Below are 15,511 nucleotides of genomic sequence, written 5' to 3' on the forward strand. Positions count from 1 at the left end.
ATCCCACTGAGCAGTTGCTCTTTCTGTAGGTCAGTGTCCATCTGAAGTTGTTATGAAACAAGCTCGTAGGCAGGACAGCCATCCCAAGTGGGCAAGGCGCCAACCCTGCTGAACCTGGAGACCAGGAGCCCGCAGGCTCGCCAGATCCCCCAGCTCCCCACACAGTCCGGGCAGGGGCAGGTCCTCACCTCTGGGTGCTCAGAGTCCTCTTCCAGGTCCTGCACTCCCCATTGCTAGCCCCTCCCCACCTCACCTCAGCTCTCCTCTTTCATCTCTGACCATGACCCACTGACCATGATTCGTGGAACCAGAGTTGATAGAACTCTGAAAGTCAAAACTTTCCTCCCGGGTTTCATAAATAATATAATACTGTTAGCAGTAGGCTCCCTTTGACCTGCATCCCAAAGTTAGTGGCCTACGAAGACCAAACCCACCCAAGGATTCTGCAGACTCCCAAGGGATTCCTTTGAAACAAGATTATTAAAAGTAAAGTGGAGGACTTCTGCAGCACCACACAGCACCAAACTACCATACATCTAGAAACAGAATCATTCCAAACTCTTCATTATGTTTCTGTTAAATAATTCATACTGAAAAATTTGGTATTTTCTTTAATTTTTCTTTCGTATATTTACTTTGTATATTATATTGGGGTTTTTTTTTTGAGAAAGATTTTTTAAATGAGCTTTGACAAGTACTAATCTTTAAGGAAAATATTGATAAATTATATTGCATAAAATGAACAGCATCTATTGTTTAAAGAGAAAGCACGAAAATGAAAAGGTGAACTACGGATTGGGAGATGAGATCTGCAACATACATAGCCATAAAATAACTTGCTCCCCAAACTCCCATAAGCCATTAAGGCAAAGACAGACAAGCCAGGAGAAACACAGGTGAGAGGCTTGGGCAGACACTTGGCAGAAGGAGAACTCTGTATGGCCAGTGAACTTAGGCAGAGGTGCTCGGGCTCACAGTCACTGGGGAATGCACGTTCAAACCACAACAAGAGCGCCGGACTCCACCGCCACAATGACTAAGTGAGAAAGACTGTTGACGCCACGTGTTGACAAGGTTAGGGAGCTGCAGGGACTTGCACAGACTGCTGGGCAGCTGGTCGGGCGCGTCTGCTGGTGTCCATGCTTTGCACACGCTGCCTAGCAGTTCCCCTGCTGGGACTGTCCCAGACAGAAGCTTGTGCACAGGCGTACCCTGTTGCTTGTACAGGGAGGTTCACAGAAGCCTCGTCTGTGTGAGCCTTGATGATGAAACAACCCACAAGCCCAGAAACAACAGAATGGGAAATCAACGTGAAGCATTCTTATGATGGAAAACTCCACTACCATGAGAATGAATCAACTGCAGCTCCACCCAGCCACATGCATGCATCTTAAAAACACAGTGTGGAATGAAGGAAGCCACACACACACACACACACACACACACAAACATGCATCTGATTTCATTTCTATAAAGTTGAAAAATGGGCAGAATTAAATTATGCTATTTGTGGATACATAATTAGGCAGCAAAAAACAGAAAGAAAAACAAAGAAATGAATGCCATAAATGTCAGGAAGGTGGGGAGGAGGGAAGGGATTAAGATTGTATGAGGCAGGGCATGGGATTTCTGGGACGTTCTCTAGCTTGACTGGGGTGGTAATTACAGAGGAGCTTATTTTACAAGAACGTGTCAATCTGTATATTCACGTTTCAAGTACCTTATATATGTGAAAGTGAACTTAGGCAGAGGTTCTCGGGCTCACAGTCACTGGGGAATGCACTTTCCCAGTGTGTTTATTTTTTAGCCTTTCACTATATAAAAGGCTAAAAAATAAACACAGCAAGGAGAGACTAATAATAGTCAAAGGCGCTAGGTGAGGTGAGAAGGTACAGCTGATCGGGGGCAGGGCTGGGGCCAGGAGTGACTGATCTGACCCAAAGGCCGCACGGGGTCCCTGCCTGAGTCCCCTTGGGGAGTGCCATCGTTTGCACCCGTGGAACCACGGGATGGCCTGGCTGCTGCGTCTGTCTCACTGCAGACAGGGACCACTGGCAGTGCTGGGAGTCAGAGTCGAGTTGACGGATGACAGCATTTTCACTGGGACACCAACGGCTAACCCAGATCACTTGCAAGAACAGAAGTAGCTTTGGAATTCTAGGGACGGCAGACAAGTTTTAGAGACATAAAAAGGAAGTTAACTGGACTCCTGATTGGAAGAGGGCTTGTCCAACCTATAGGGCGGGCTTAGGTCAAATGGGCTTTATTTTGTTTGGGGTCAAATGTAATGAATCAGGGGCTTGATTGGCTGCTGGGTCAGCTGCCTTGGTGGATGTTTCAAATGTCAAGAGATATCAAGAGGAAATTCAAAGAGGAAGTAGGAGTTTTAGGCTCCGAGGGGGTCCCCAGGGTTTTCTCCCTACAGCTTTATCAGCAGAAACCCACAGAGAACCCAGCTTCACCATTGCCCAGTCCCACTGTCCATCAGCCTTCTCAGGCTGCATGCTGGGGGGCGGCACACACCGGACGGGCAGCCTCATCCAAGGCACAGCCTCCTTTCCACCGCATGTAGGGGACTCAGCAAGGCAGGGCCGGGCACGGCAGGCATGTCCGGGCAGGCGGGTCCCTCCCAGCTGGCGCAGCCGGCCTCGGAAGGGTTCCTGGCAGAGCTGCGATTAGCCCGGCTTCCCCTGGAAAGGAGGCTTAGCAGATCGGTCCTCCTTTCCGTCTTTAATAACGGAGCCCGTGAGCCCTTTCAACATGTTTGTTCTGGCAGAGAGCAGGGCCGCCTCCGTCAGACACAAATGGGCTGTGTGCCTGCTCCAGGGAGGGGAGGCCCGGCCTTCCCCACCAGCCCCCGGCAGGGTTGCCAGCACTCAGGACAGCCTAATTCGGTCGGCCAGACATTCACTTGTAAATATTTCCCAGGTGAGGGGACACAGACTCTGTCCCGGGTGAAGGACACAGGCTCTGTCCCAGGTGAGGGACACAGGCTCTGTCCCTGGTGAAGGACACAGGCTCTGCCCTGGGTGAGGGGACACAGGCTCTGCCCCGGATGAGGGACACAGGCTCTGCCCCGGAGGGACACAGGCTCTGTTGCAGGTTCTAGGGCCACAGCAAAGAGAGGGGCCCTCTATGGAGGGGAAGGGAGTCCAAGGGCCAGGAGCAGAGCTCAGGGAGACCGATTTCCACTCACCCTAGGGAAAATTTGCCAACAGGTGCATCCTGGTGGGGAGGGGGGCGGCCTAGACAGAGGATGAATTCTCTGTTTGGGGAGGCCTTGAAGGGGAGGCAGGATGAGCTGCTGGGGGAGGGGGGCCTATTACAAGCATCCTAATGGCCCTAATGGCCCCTTTGGCCCTTAATCACTGACCTATTGGCCCCTCTCCCTACCACCGGCCCCGCTGCAATCCTTGACCCCAGCTCCTCAGGCACACACCACATGCCTGTTGATTCATTTCCTCCAAGGTGCTCTGCTCCTTCAGCCATCAGTTCATTCACTGGTTCATTCATTCATTCCACAAATACTTGAGGACCTACTGTGTGCCGTCCCTGAGGGCTGTGGCAAACCTGAATAGGGGTGGGGCTCACCCCCCAGGAGCTTGCACTGGGGTGGGGAGGTGATGGCGTGAACATGTACAATGAGCAAGAAAGTTGCAGAGGCTTGGCCCACCTCCCTCCTCTACTTAAAAAAGTCAAATAAAAAGTAAAAGTGAGTGGCTCCCATTAGCCAGCAAGATGAGGTTCCTCATTTTGAGTTTGGCTTCTTCTCCCACCATGCTAGCCTGCCCAGGTAACCCTCCAGCTGCAGGAAACCAGGCACTTCCCTCTCTGACTTTGCCCCCAGCAGGCCCCTGGCCTGAATATCCTCTGCCCATCTCAAGGTGCCCAGCAGCTCCTTGCTGGCAAAAAGAGAAAGCAGGGAGAAGACATTCACGGGGTCCCCAGGGCTGCCTGGGCATGCTCACGTGTGAGCCCCTGGCCTGTTTATTTGGGGAGACCCTGCAAGTCCCAAAAGGAGGGACTCAAGTGCACACGGAATGGGGTCAGCAGGGGCTGGACGCACTGAGGTGTGAGGAGAGGCTGACTGCAGGCTCTGTGGCTTGCTTGCTGTGTGACTTTGGACGCGCCACTTACCTTCTCTATACATCTGTGTCCTGTGTGCAAAATGGGATTAGCAATGCTGCAGGATTGCCACTAGTATTAAAAGAGAAGTGGATGTCAAGTGCTTAGCATTCTCAGTGCTAAACTGTCCTTGTCCATTCGGCAAACTCTTATTGGGTGCTTACAGCGTGCAAGCAGGGGACACAGCAGAGAAGAAAAGAACAGATGGAGTTACCAGTTACTGATAACAGGACATCCCTGGTTGCTTACAGCAGTGCTTCTCACATCTTAGCTAGCATCAGAGTGACCCCAAGGGCTTGGGAAAAGAGTTGCTATCCCTACACCCAGAGTTTCCCACACACTTAGATGGGGTCCCGAGTATTGCATTTCTAACAAATTCCCAGGTAATGGCTGATGCACCCATCTGGGGAGCTTTGAGCAGAGAAACAAATACATGTGTGATCCAGCATTTATTTTTAAAGGTCTTTCACTGCCGTGTGTCGACAGACCAGGAGTTGAAGGAAAAACTGGAAGACACATTTGCAATAACCCAGGCAAGAGCCAAGGGTGTGTCTCCGTCTTGGTGGGGAGTGGTGGGTGGGGTGAAAGGGACCAGCTTCCGAGTCTGTCTTGAAAGTAGTTTTCCTGGATGTAGGCGAGGGAAAGGCAGCAGTGAAGGTGAACTCAGGGTATCTGGCTGAGCTGTGGAAGGGTAAATTGTCACTCATTGAGAGGGGAAGACAGAGGGTAGAGCAGGTTTGGGAGGTCGCAGCAAGACCAACGGCTCTGTCTGGACCTACTTCCCAGGGAGATGCTGCGTGGCAGCAAGAGGTGGTGCCAGTGGCCGCTGCTGGGCTGAGACCTGAGACCAGAAATCGGCTTTCCCAACTTTATGGGCAGCAACCCAGAGCAGCTGTCCAGAAAAGGGCTCACCTTGGAGATGGTGACCTGCCAGGGTGAATGCCCTGGTGGTCAACCCCAACCTGGCTTTCGCGGGCCTCTGGAGATATTTCCCAGGCCTCAAGAGCCAAATCTCTGTGCTGCGCGGAGGCAGAGGTAGCTCCCTGAGGCCACAAGGCAGGACACTTGACATGGAAAAAATCCTAGCCTCAGGGACAACTTGGAGGGACACAAATCCATCTTGTTAGTCCTGCTGGTAGCAAAACTGATGGTCATTTTCTGGAATGACACCTCCAAATAGAAACCATTAAGGCACACAATGAGGTTCACAATGAAAGGTCACTGGCCCCAGCCTAGGTTAGTAGTGGTGGAGCCAGAGATCCTAGTGGACCACTTCTCTCCAGCCCTGCTTGCTGTACAGCCCAGCTTTGCAGTCATCTTTCCAGTCCCCCAACTGTCTGCAGCTGCCAGGCCAGCGGGCCTGGGCCTTTCCCACAGTCCTTCCAGAAAGGAAAAGAATGGAGTGTTGCTAACTTAGGCTGGACTTTGAGCCACTAAGGCAGCTGGGTGGCACTTGAGCCCAATTCTGGTGGCTTCAGCCCATTCAGGTGGGCCCTGAGGTCCAGATGCCAGGTGAGCGGAGCTTCTGCAGGCCTGGGACACAGTCCCATGCCCCAGGCTCAGGGAGGGCAAATCTCCTCAGCTTAGGCATGGGCTCACTGCGCCTGGGGCCTGCTTCCCAGAAACCGTCCGGACCTGAAGCCCTCAAGACTCCTTCCCTGCAAAGAACCATGAGGCCTGTAGGGTCTCTGGGAGCTCAGCGCTGTTGGCGAGGGGCAGCTGCCCGATCTGGGGAGAGCCAGCAGCCTGCAAGGGTGATTTACAGCTCACCACTGCTCCCAGCGAAATTAAGACGCTGTTCAATGGCCTTTTAACTGCCTTGCTGGAAGGTTAAGTCCTCCTTGCTTGCCAGCAGCTGCGATAAGAAATGCCCTGTTGGCTTTGCCCCTTCTGGCCTCAGTCTGTGCTAAATATAGCTCAGATCACCAGGCCCGGGAGAGAGCCTCTTCTGGTTGTTGCAAAGATGGTGTCTGAGCCAATGGGGTGGCGGGAAGAGGAAATGGGCTAGGACTCCCCCATCCTTGACCCGCCAGCCTCAGGGGAGAGATCTGCCCCAGGGCCACTCACCCAAGCAGCTGCCATTCATTCAGCGTGTTCCTGTGCTGGGGTCTGCATCTGCATTTTACAGGTGTGGAAACTGAGCACTGGAGAGGCTCAGGCACTTTGTCCAAGTTCACAGAAGAAGTAAGCAAGTAGCTGGCATTCCAGCCCATTTGCTCTGGAGAGCAGCAGACAGGAGACCTCTGTGCTCTGTGCTCCGGTTCTCTGGTTCTCAGCTTCTTCCAGGCAGCCTCGGAGCACTTCACACCCCACCGTGCCACCCAGGGAAGACAGAGTGACATCATGTTTGTCATGGGCTACTCTCACCAAAGATGTAGTATGACTTGGAAGGGCAGTGAGGCCCAGAGAGGTTCAGCAATGTGCCTGACAGCACACAGCAGGCTGGGAGCAGGGGAAGCCCTCCTCCAAGTGTGCCCATTCCCAGGGTCCCTGTTGCCAGGCAAGCATTTGAGTGTTGTAGCCCTTGGATCTGGGTTGTCTCAATTGGGGGCAGGGGATTGCAATCAAGACTGAAGGCAGAGGTAGTCCCTGAGATCCTGGACCCCAGTCCCAACCCCGGCCCTGTCAGACACACAGACAGCTCAGAGGCCAGGGGCACTCAAGCTGAAGAGGTCATCTGTCACCTTAGGCTCTCAGATCCCCAGCCCACCCCACCCCAGCAAGACCACAGGTAAAAGCGGCTGCCCAGGTGGGGTGGGACACTGGCAGGGACAATTCCCATTTTGCTGATCATGCAAAGCCCACTGGATTCCAGAGCCATATAACAGGGCAAAAGCTGCAGCTTTCCGTGCATAGCCAAACCCTGGCAGGGGCAGGAGGGCTTTCCATAGAGATTGACAGGTAACTTAAAGGCCACGCAGGTGTGAGACCCCAGGCTGAGAGAGGAGAAAGTGAGTCAGCTGCAGAGGCGCCCACCAAAGGGCAGGCACCTCTCCTGAGCCCTCTGACCCCTGCTCTTTAGGACAAACAGGGCTTCAGACCCAGCTGGTCACTGGGCCGTGGGGGTGCCTCCCCCCAGCTGTTCTGGTGGGTTCCGGACAGGGCATTCCTTGGTCTGTGGCCACATGGCAGGTTTACACTGACCTAACTCAGTAAAAAGGTGAGACCCCACCACCACCACACCCTGGCTGCCCCCGTGGGGTGCCTTGGGAGGACTTTATCCCCCACCCCACATTTAGTATAGTGTCAGGACTAGAGAGCCTCACTGGCCACAGGCACAGAATTTAAGGGGGCACCCAAAAACTCAGTAATCAAGGTGAAGATTTTCTGGCAGTACTTTTAAAAATCAAAATTACTGCAAAAAATCCACTGTAATAGTTTCCTTTTGCTGCTGTAACACATGACCCCAAATTTAGTGACTTAAAACAACCCAAATTCGTTTCCTTACAGTTCTGGAGCTCAGAATCAGAAATGAGTCTTGACAGGCTAAAATCAAAATGGCTCCTTCCCACTCCTGGGGGGCATGTCTTCCTTGCCTTTTCTAGTTACCAGAGGCCACCCACATTCCTTGGCTGGTGGCTGCCACACTCCCATCTCTGCTTCCATTGTCACCTCACTATCTCCTCTTCTGTAGACCCTCTCCTTCCTCTTATAAAGACCCTGTGATTACCTGGAGCCCATCTGGATAACCCATTATAATGTCACCATTCATAACTCAATTACATCTGCAGAGCCCTTTTTACCATATAAGGTAAACTAGTCACAGGTTCCAGGGATTAGGGTATGGAGTTCTTTGTGTGGGCGGGGTAGGGCTCTTATTCAGTCTAACCATGCAGGAGAAACAAAGTATCAACATTTTAAATACAAGCAGGACCCTAGGCTGGGATTAGGGTGAGGAGAGGGAGGCATCGGCTCTAAATATCGGTGCTAGGGTGAGGTTAGATCCTGTCTTTAGAGTTTTGACATTCTATTGATTGTGGATTTTTAGCATATGTTTTAACTTTTAATAACATTGCAATAGCACATGATTGATCTTGATTACTGACTCTTCTGCCACCCACTTAAATTTTGCACCTGGGCCTAGTGCCACACTTGCCTTACCCTAGTCAGGCCCTGCTTTGTGGCAGGAAGTCTTCAGGATGGGCCCTCCCCTTTCCCCTGCCTTTCCAGCCCTGGGGCTCCCCTAAGCCCTTCCCTTTGGAAAGTGTGCCCCAGGGCCCCTGGGAACATCCAACCCTCCAGTCTGGTGCAATGTGCTCCCCACCCCACCACCCCGGGGCTGGGTCCCTCTCTCTGCTCTCCCCTCCCCCTCCTCACACTTCAAAAGTATGGGATTGGCCCGCTCTTTTTCTCACTGCGACAAAACATAGGCTTTGCAGAAAAACAGATTACATCTGAACCCCAAGATCCAGTTGTATGGCCTCAGGCAAATCTGGTAACCTCTCTAAGCCTCAGCTGCCTCCTCTGTAAAATGGGACCGCTGGTATTTACTTGTCAGGGCGGCTCCACAGGATACTCCATGGAGTCCCAGCCACTGTCCTTGGCGCTCAGGACGCTGGCCCCGGGCAGGGCAGAGGCCAGGGCACCTGGAGCTGGGAGCATCACACTTAGCTGGGTGACCCAGGCCAAGTCACCTAACCTCTCCCAGCTCCCATCGCCCCACCTGGAACACCTGGGGAGCCTTCCCCTGGGCCAAGAACAGCTGGCCCATCCCGGGGAGAGCGCTGGGAAGAAGGGGGCTGGAGAGACGGGGCTGGAGGTCCCGCACCGGGGCCACCTGCAGGCGTGGCATTTCAAGAAGTCGCGAATCCGGGGCTCCGCGGGAAACCGGGCCCTCCCTCCCTCGCTCGCTCGCTCGCTGGCCGGGGCGGGCCGGGGCGGGCTCGGCGCGGGGCTGCGGGGCGGCGGGCAAGACGCTACCTGCGCGCGTGCCGGCCATTCCTCCGCCACCCGCCGGGGCCCGATGCCGGCCGCGCGGACCTTCTCCCTGGGCCGCGCCTGCCCGCGGCCGCCCTGCCGCCTGCCCGCCTGCTGCGCGCCCGCCGCCCCAGGTAGGGGCGGGGACGGGGTGCGGGCCTCCCGCGCGGCGGCCGCGGGAGAGGCTCCGAGCCGGGGCGGGACCGTTGGGCCAGCTGGCCCGGGACGCGGGGCACGTGCGCCACGCAGGGAGTGAGGGCAGGCGCGGGGCCCATCCCCTGCCTGGGAGCCGGGCGGACCGCAGGCAGAAGTGAGGAAACTGAGTCCGGGAGCGGCGCAGGGACTTGCAAGGGGGCAGGGCAGCATGCGAACTGTAGACTGGCTGCTGGCAGTCCGGTGCTTGTTTCTGCCTCCCTGAGCCTCGGGAAGCCCCCTGTGCTGGGCTTGGGGCTGGACACCACCAGGAGGCAGGGGGGCACTTCTGCCTAGGGGGCACTTCTGCAGGGCTCCCCAGGAGATGAGCTTTGCCTTTCCGGGGGGCCGGGGGGCGGTTCTCTCTCCTGCACCGAGAGGCAGCTGAGGAGTTGGCAGGCTTGGACGAGCAGGGGGGGAAATCCCCATGTTTACAAGCCCTGACATGTCTTCAAGCCCTGAGGCCCTCGAGTGCCTAGAACTGGGCCCCGCACAAGTGTGGGAGTGATGGAAGGGAAGATGGCTGGAGGAGTGGCTATAGACAGACTGATGTCCTGGGACTGGAGAAGGGACGGCAGGAAGGACTGGGGCCAGAGTTTGCAGACGTCTAGAGAGAGATTTAGAATTCTTTTCCTCGCTGTGTCTATTTCGCGAATGTGAGAGCCTCCCACATACCTCCCTCCCTACCCAGAAAGAGTGCCAGGTATGGCCAGAAAGGGCCTGCCAGCTGCTCCCAGGGGTCAGCTGTAAGTGGGAATCCTAGCGGCCCGCCTCCCTCTCCTGCAGGGGCCCTGGAGGCAGAACTCAGGGGAAGACCCAGACCATCCCCACTGGCTCCCCTTCTGGGTCAGGAGAAAGATGCTTTTATTAAACACCCCTGCAGCCACCTTGGGCTCTCCCCCAGCCATGCTCACGACCCCGTGAAGAAACAGAAACGAATCCACCCAGGACAGCCGGGGTGGGGGGTGGGGGCAGCTGTCTCCTGGGCCTGTGACTGCCTGCTGCGCCGTGGGAATGGCGTCTGGGAGAGGGGAGCAGGAGACCAGCTTTCCAGGGAGAGGCTCGGAGCCCGTCAACAGACTCATCTAGGAAGAAAGGCAGCGTCTGCCAGCTTCCACTCTGGTGGTGGAAATGGTGCTTTCTGCAGAGCGGGGGCTGGGACCTCGAGGAACCTGTATACTGGCTGGGTTTCCAGGGATCCGACAAACCCACGGGAACTGGTGCTTGGCAGGGTTCCCCATCCAAGACGTGCCAGGAAGGCGGAGGGAGCTCAGCGAGCCCGGTCCAGCGTGACTGTGCTAGAAAGACCCCAGAAAGGGGAGTGGAGAGCAAGGCCACTGGCTGAGGGCAATCCAACCCTGGAGCCTAAGCTGGTGTACCTCCAGCAGGGGTCAGCTGGGAAGGACAGAAATGACACCCTTCTATGGGGCTCCCCTGGACTTCTCTCCTCTCAGAAGGACAGCGAATAGGGCAGCTTGCAACTGGAGCCTCCTGGCAAGAAATCTGATGCTTGGCTGCAGGAGGCTTTACTAGGATGTGGAGTCAGGCTGGGGGCCTGGTACTCCCCTGTGTGCTCCCCATTTCTGCCTTCTCGGGGTCCATACTCCTTCCTTACTCCATCAAGACCCCATTGCCCTCAGGGAAAGTCTTGAGCCACAGATATCAAAAGGGGCAAATTCTTAGCAAAGGCACCTGAATGAAGTGTGAGTTCCCCACAGGAATGGTGGGGACTGCCGAGAATTGGCAAGGGCACGTGCTGTGGAAAGGGCATGGGTGCCACCGCACCCCCACCACTGTTGTCCTTTGGGAATTTAGGGCCAGTGCCTTAGGATCTGTGGATTTTTTCAAGAGAACCTGGGAACCTACATCTGCACGTGGAACCTCTTGATTTTGAATAACTAATTTAAATATGCTTCAAACGCTGTGCTAGCGCAACAGGTGCAGCCGGAGGCCCACGTGGCCCATTGAACATGGGTGAGTGAGCCTTTAGTGAGGACAGAGGGGACTACACGTCTCCAGGACTAGCCCAGGCCACCCTGAGGACGGGGCGGCTGGGACTCTCCCACCTCTGCACCCAGGGAGCGGCACTTCCTGCTTTCTCATGGACACCCCACCATGGGCTTCACTCTACTGTTGCCCAAAAGGCTCATGGGCCCAGGAACTGCTAGTGCGGACAGGCTGGAGAAAAGTAGGACAAAAGTTGGGTAGGTGGCACACAGCGTGCCCTGGAAAGTCCTCTGGGACCTGGGTTTGCAGCTCCCCCCTGATATGTGCAGGGTGAACTTAGGTGCATTCTTAAGCCCTCCTCTGTCTCAGTTTGTTCATCCGAAAAATCTGGGTGATGAGATTACTAGAGGAGGGGTGGCAGGCCCTGTATTAGTAGGCTGTTTGAGGATTAAATGCGTCGATGCATGTGAAGGACTGAAAACGGCACCTGGCACCGCAAGCACGACAGATTCAACACACCCACCTCCTACACACACACACACACACACACACACACACGCACACACGCGCGCACGCACAGTCATCATGCAAAACTCCATGGTGAGCACGTACATGGGTATGTTTTCTGCAGGGCAGAAGCCTCCATCCCTCCAGCTCTGTTCACTTTGCATTTACTGAGTCTGGCTCTGTGCCGGGCGCTATATGCGTGATTGAGGTACCTGATTTCAGACCAGCCATTGCGTGTCAGGAGTTGAACAGGACACCACTGTTCAGTGGCAGAAGTGGGACCGAACCCCTCCTATCCAGACCTCGTGCCTGGGCTGGGTCCCTCTGGGACCACAGAACTACCTGGAAGCACGGAATTTTGGCGTCTCATTCCTGCTATGCCCAGAAGCTGCCCTGGACGAGGGAAGGCATCTGTGCTCAGGGTGTGCCAGCTGCTGGACTTTACACAGACCTCTTTGAGTTTAAGGATGCCAAGAAGTCTGTTTCCCCTGGTGTGCTAGTACTCTCCCTGTGAACAGAAGAGCTTTATGGGTCTCATCTACTTTCCCTCTTTGCCTTGGCTGCCAGGAATCTTAGCCCAGTGGTATAGTTGCCATAGGCTTTCTCAGTCAGCAGTTCTACTCTCCCCCTCTTCCTCTATGCCTGGAGCTCTCATTTGCTATCTTGTCCTGCGTGAAGTGTTTTGGGTCTTTTCCTTCTTGACTTTTTTTTTTTTGCAAATGTTATTGAGGTGTAACATACAGAAAAGCATATGCCTCCCACGTGTAGAGTTTAGTGAGTTTTCTCAAAGTGAACACAGTGGGCTAATCGGTGCCCAGGTCTGGAAACAGCAGGACCAGTGCCCCGAAGCCCCATGGGAACCCCTCCCAGCCACTAACTACCGCCAGGCCACCGTGGCCTCTAATGGTGCAGACTAGTCTGGGCTGCTCCGTCCTTCACACAAATGGGATCATGCAGTGAGCACTCTTGGGTCTAGCTTCCCTCACCATCAGATTTCCCAGTTACTTTGTCGAGGCTCCTGCCTCGTCGTGTAAACTGTGCCCCATCCAGCCCTGGGGGCTGCATGCCATCTCTGTGTGGGCACACCACAAGGGCACTGGGCAATTTCCCCTCTGGAGAATGTTCTCGTACCCATCTTCTGGTGGGCAGAGTCCTGGTCTTGTTGTTATAAGCCGCTTCTGTTTGGCGGTTGGCAGGGACCTCAGGTCTGCCTCTGAGCTGCGTCATGGAGCTCCCCAGGCCTGGGTAAGCTCCCCAGAACAGGCCCTGCTGCCCCGTCTGGCTCCGTCCCCCACTGCCCCATGTCCAGCCTCCCGAGCCCGCCCGTAATGACCTTGCTGCCTGCTAGGGGCCCATGGGGGGTGGGGTGGGGACGCATGGAGGGTGTGACGCTGCCCCTGTCTGCACCCAGGGATCTTCGGGCAGCGCCTGGAGGACACAGTCCACCACGAGAGGAAGTACGGCCCCCGCCTGGCCCCGCTGCTGGTGGAGCAGTGCGTGGACTTCATTCTGGAGCGCGGCCTCACCGAAGAGGGGCTCTTCCGCCTGCCAGGCCAGGCCAACCTGGTGAGGGACCTGCAGGACTCTTTCGACTGCGGGGAGAAGCCGCTGTTTGACAGGTGAGCCCCACCTCGGCTCCTGGGAGGTGGGTGGCCCCCACCCGTGTCCCTCCCTGCAGGGCCCCGGACACCTGGCAGTGGGCAGGTAGGTAGGATGGTCCCCCATCCCCACGTCGGCACCCTGGCCGAGCGTTTCCCAGGCCGGTTTCCCTCCTCCTGCTCGGGTGGGTGCCCCTGCCACCCACAAGGCCCGCTCTGCTCCGTTCCACTTGCTTCCCTTGCAAAAGCCCGGAAACCCAACCCAGCCAGAAGATAGCAAGGGCCACTGCGGGCTGGCACGTGGGAGAGTCCAGCATGGCTCTACTCGAGCCTCAAGGCCTGTCTCCCAGCCCTGCTCCCTCTGGCCTGGCTCATGCCGGGCCCTCCCTGCCTCATTCTCTCGGGTTCCAGCAGGGATTGAGCCCCCTCGACCTGCCCTGGGATAGGTGCCCATCCTTCCTGGCTGCTATGGCTTACCCTTGTGTCCCACCCCCCCTCCTTTATGGGGCAGGTTTTCACGGAAAGTTCTTTCCATACCAAGCCAACCCTGGCCTCCCTGGACCTTTCGCCCTCTTTTCTGACTCTGCCATCCCAGAGAGGCTCCCTACCTGCCCCCCCACCCCCCACCCCAAAGTCGACTGATACACTCCGGGTGCTCCCCACCCGCTCAGGCAAGGTGTGGAGAGCGTTAAGGAGCTTCGTCTCCACCACCCCTTAACTGGAGTAGGAAGGCCGTGCCACCCTCCCCTGCGGTCCTTGGGGGATTGTCCTGCTAAACTGGAGGTGGTCCTGCAGCCCCTCCCCTCCTGAGCTCTGAGCCCTGTCCGGCATGCAGGGCTGAGTGGCAGTGACTGCCTGCCCCCGTCCCTGCTCTCGGATGGCACCATGCTTGCCTGCCACTGGGGCAGATTAGGAAAGACAAAAACCGTCCTTCCGGAGGGGGAGTCCCTGGGGAAGCCTAGGGTGGATGGGGGTCTCACGGGCTGATGAGGGAGCCCATAGGCCGCGGAGAGTTCTCCTTGGGAGCCGGGAGTAGAGGTGTGAGATGCGGCCTCAGATGTCACTCTCAACCTGGACACAGCCCCTTGCAGCCGGCGGGCCCCTCACGCGGTGTTGTGCCACTGAACCCCTGAGGTCTAGATGAGGATCCCCCAGGGCTCAGCCTGGGCCCCTCCCGTGACTGTAAACACCCAAGAAGTGGGGGTATCTGGCAGAGATGGCCCAGGATGAGGCATTGGAGGGTATGGGCAAAACCGTCCCTGGCTGGCAATGAGTCTTGGAGGCAGAGAGGGGGCTGAGCCCTGAGGCAGGGAGAGGCCCCAAGTGTCTGGACTTGGGGTGCATGTGGGCACCTGGAAATCCAGGACCCCAAATGCCAGACCGGAAGAGACCCCAGGGCTTATCCACATGAGACTCGTGGTAACAGGGGCTCCTGGCCCCAAGCCCTTCTTTCCTGAGCACCTCCCACGTGGGACATGCAAATCCAGGCTTTAAATCTGGGGCCCTGGGAAAGCAGACAAGCTGCTGGGACCCAGCCAGGGCCTGAATGCAAATTGGGGGAGGCACCAACCCCCTAGTCCTAGCCCTGCACCCCAGAGCCAGGAGGGACCAAGAGAAAACAAGGCCTTCTGTGGGGTGGAGTTTGGGATCTCAGTGGCTCTCCTGCTGTCCCGGAGGGGTCTCTAGAAAAGAGGGGATGTGCAGAGACACCCAGGCCCCAAAGGGTGGATGGGAACCCAGTGGCGGGAGCAGGGGACTGATCTCTGATTCCCCACCCCTTGGGTGGCAGAGGCCTGGGGCTGCCGTCAGCAGAGGAGCCCACAGCAGCCCAACGATCGGGGCCCTTTGCCATCTGAGGGTGAGCCTGGGAAGGGTGGGTGAGCTCAGCTTGAGTTATGGGCGCCTTGTGCAGCCTGCCAGGACCTGCAGACGTCCACGGGCCCAGCCGAGCCCTTCCCAGTGCCGGTGTGGACAGGCAACCGGGCCCTGTCCCTTTCTCAGTACCAGAGGACCCCCAGGGCAGCCAGCAGGCCCCCCAGAGGGGACCCTCCACTCCTTCCTTTGCTCCCCAACAGCCCCTGGGGAGGGGGTGGAGCCACCGGACCCCTTGGGCTCTGTGGCTCGGCTGCAGTGCTGTGTCATCCCAGGCAGTCCCTGGTTGACAGGCACTGAGGTGAGGCCCAGGGGCTCTCCCCAGCTGGCCCTGGTCCCTGGAATCAGGCCTT

General features: G+C 56.6%; 1 protein-coding gene across 1 annotated transcript in view; it reads left to right on the forward strand.

Moving 5' to 3' along the window:
* ARHGAP22 (Rho GTPase activating protein 22) overlaps positions 1-15,511 on the forward strand; it is a 181,086-nt gene that overhangs the window by 153,500 nt on the left and 12,075 nt on the right. The window contains exon 5 of the mRNA XM_077124665.1: positions 13,100-13,307. Coding sequence (XP_076980780.1) covers positions 13,100-13,307 — 208 coding nt within the window. The remainder of the gene's footprint in view (positions 1-13,099; positions 13,308-15,511) is intronic.

The sequence above is a fragment of the Tamandua tetradactyla genome, chromosome 13, assembly GCF_023851605.1.
Source record: "Tamandua tetradactyla isolate mTamTet1 chromosome 13, mTamTet1.pri, whole genome shotgun sequence".
Lineage (NCBI taxonomy): Eukaryota > Metazoa > Chordata > Mammalia > Pilosa > Myrmecophagidae > Tamandua > Tamandua tetradactyla.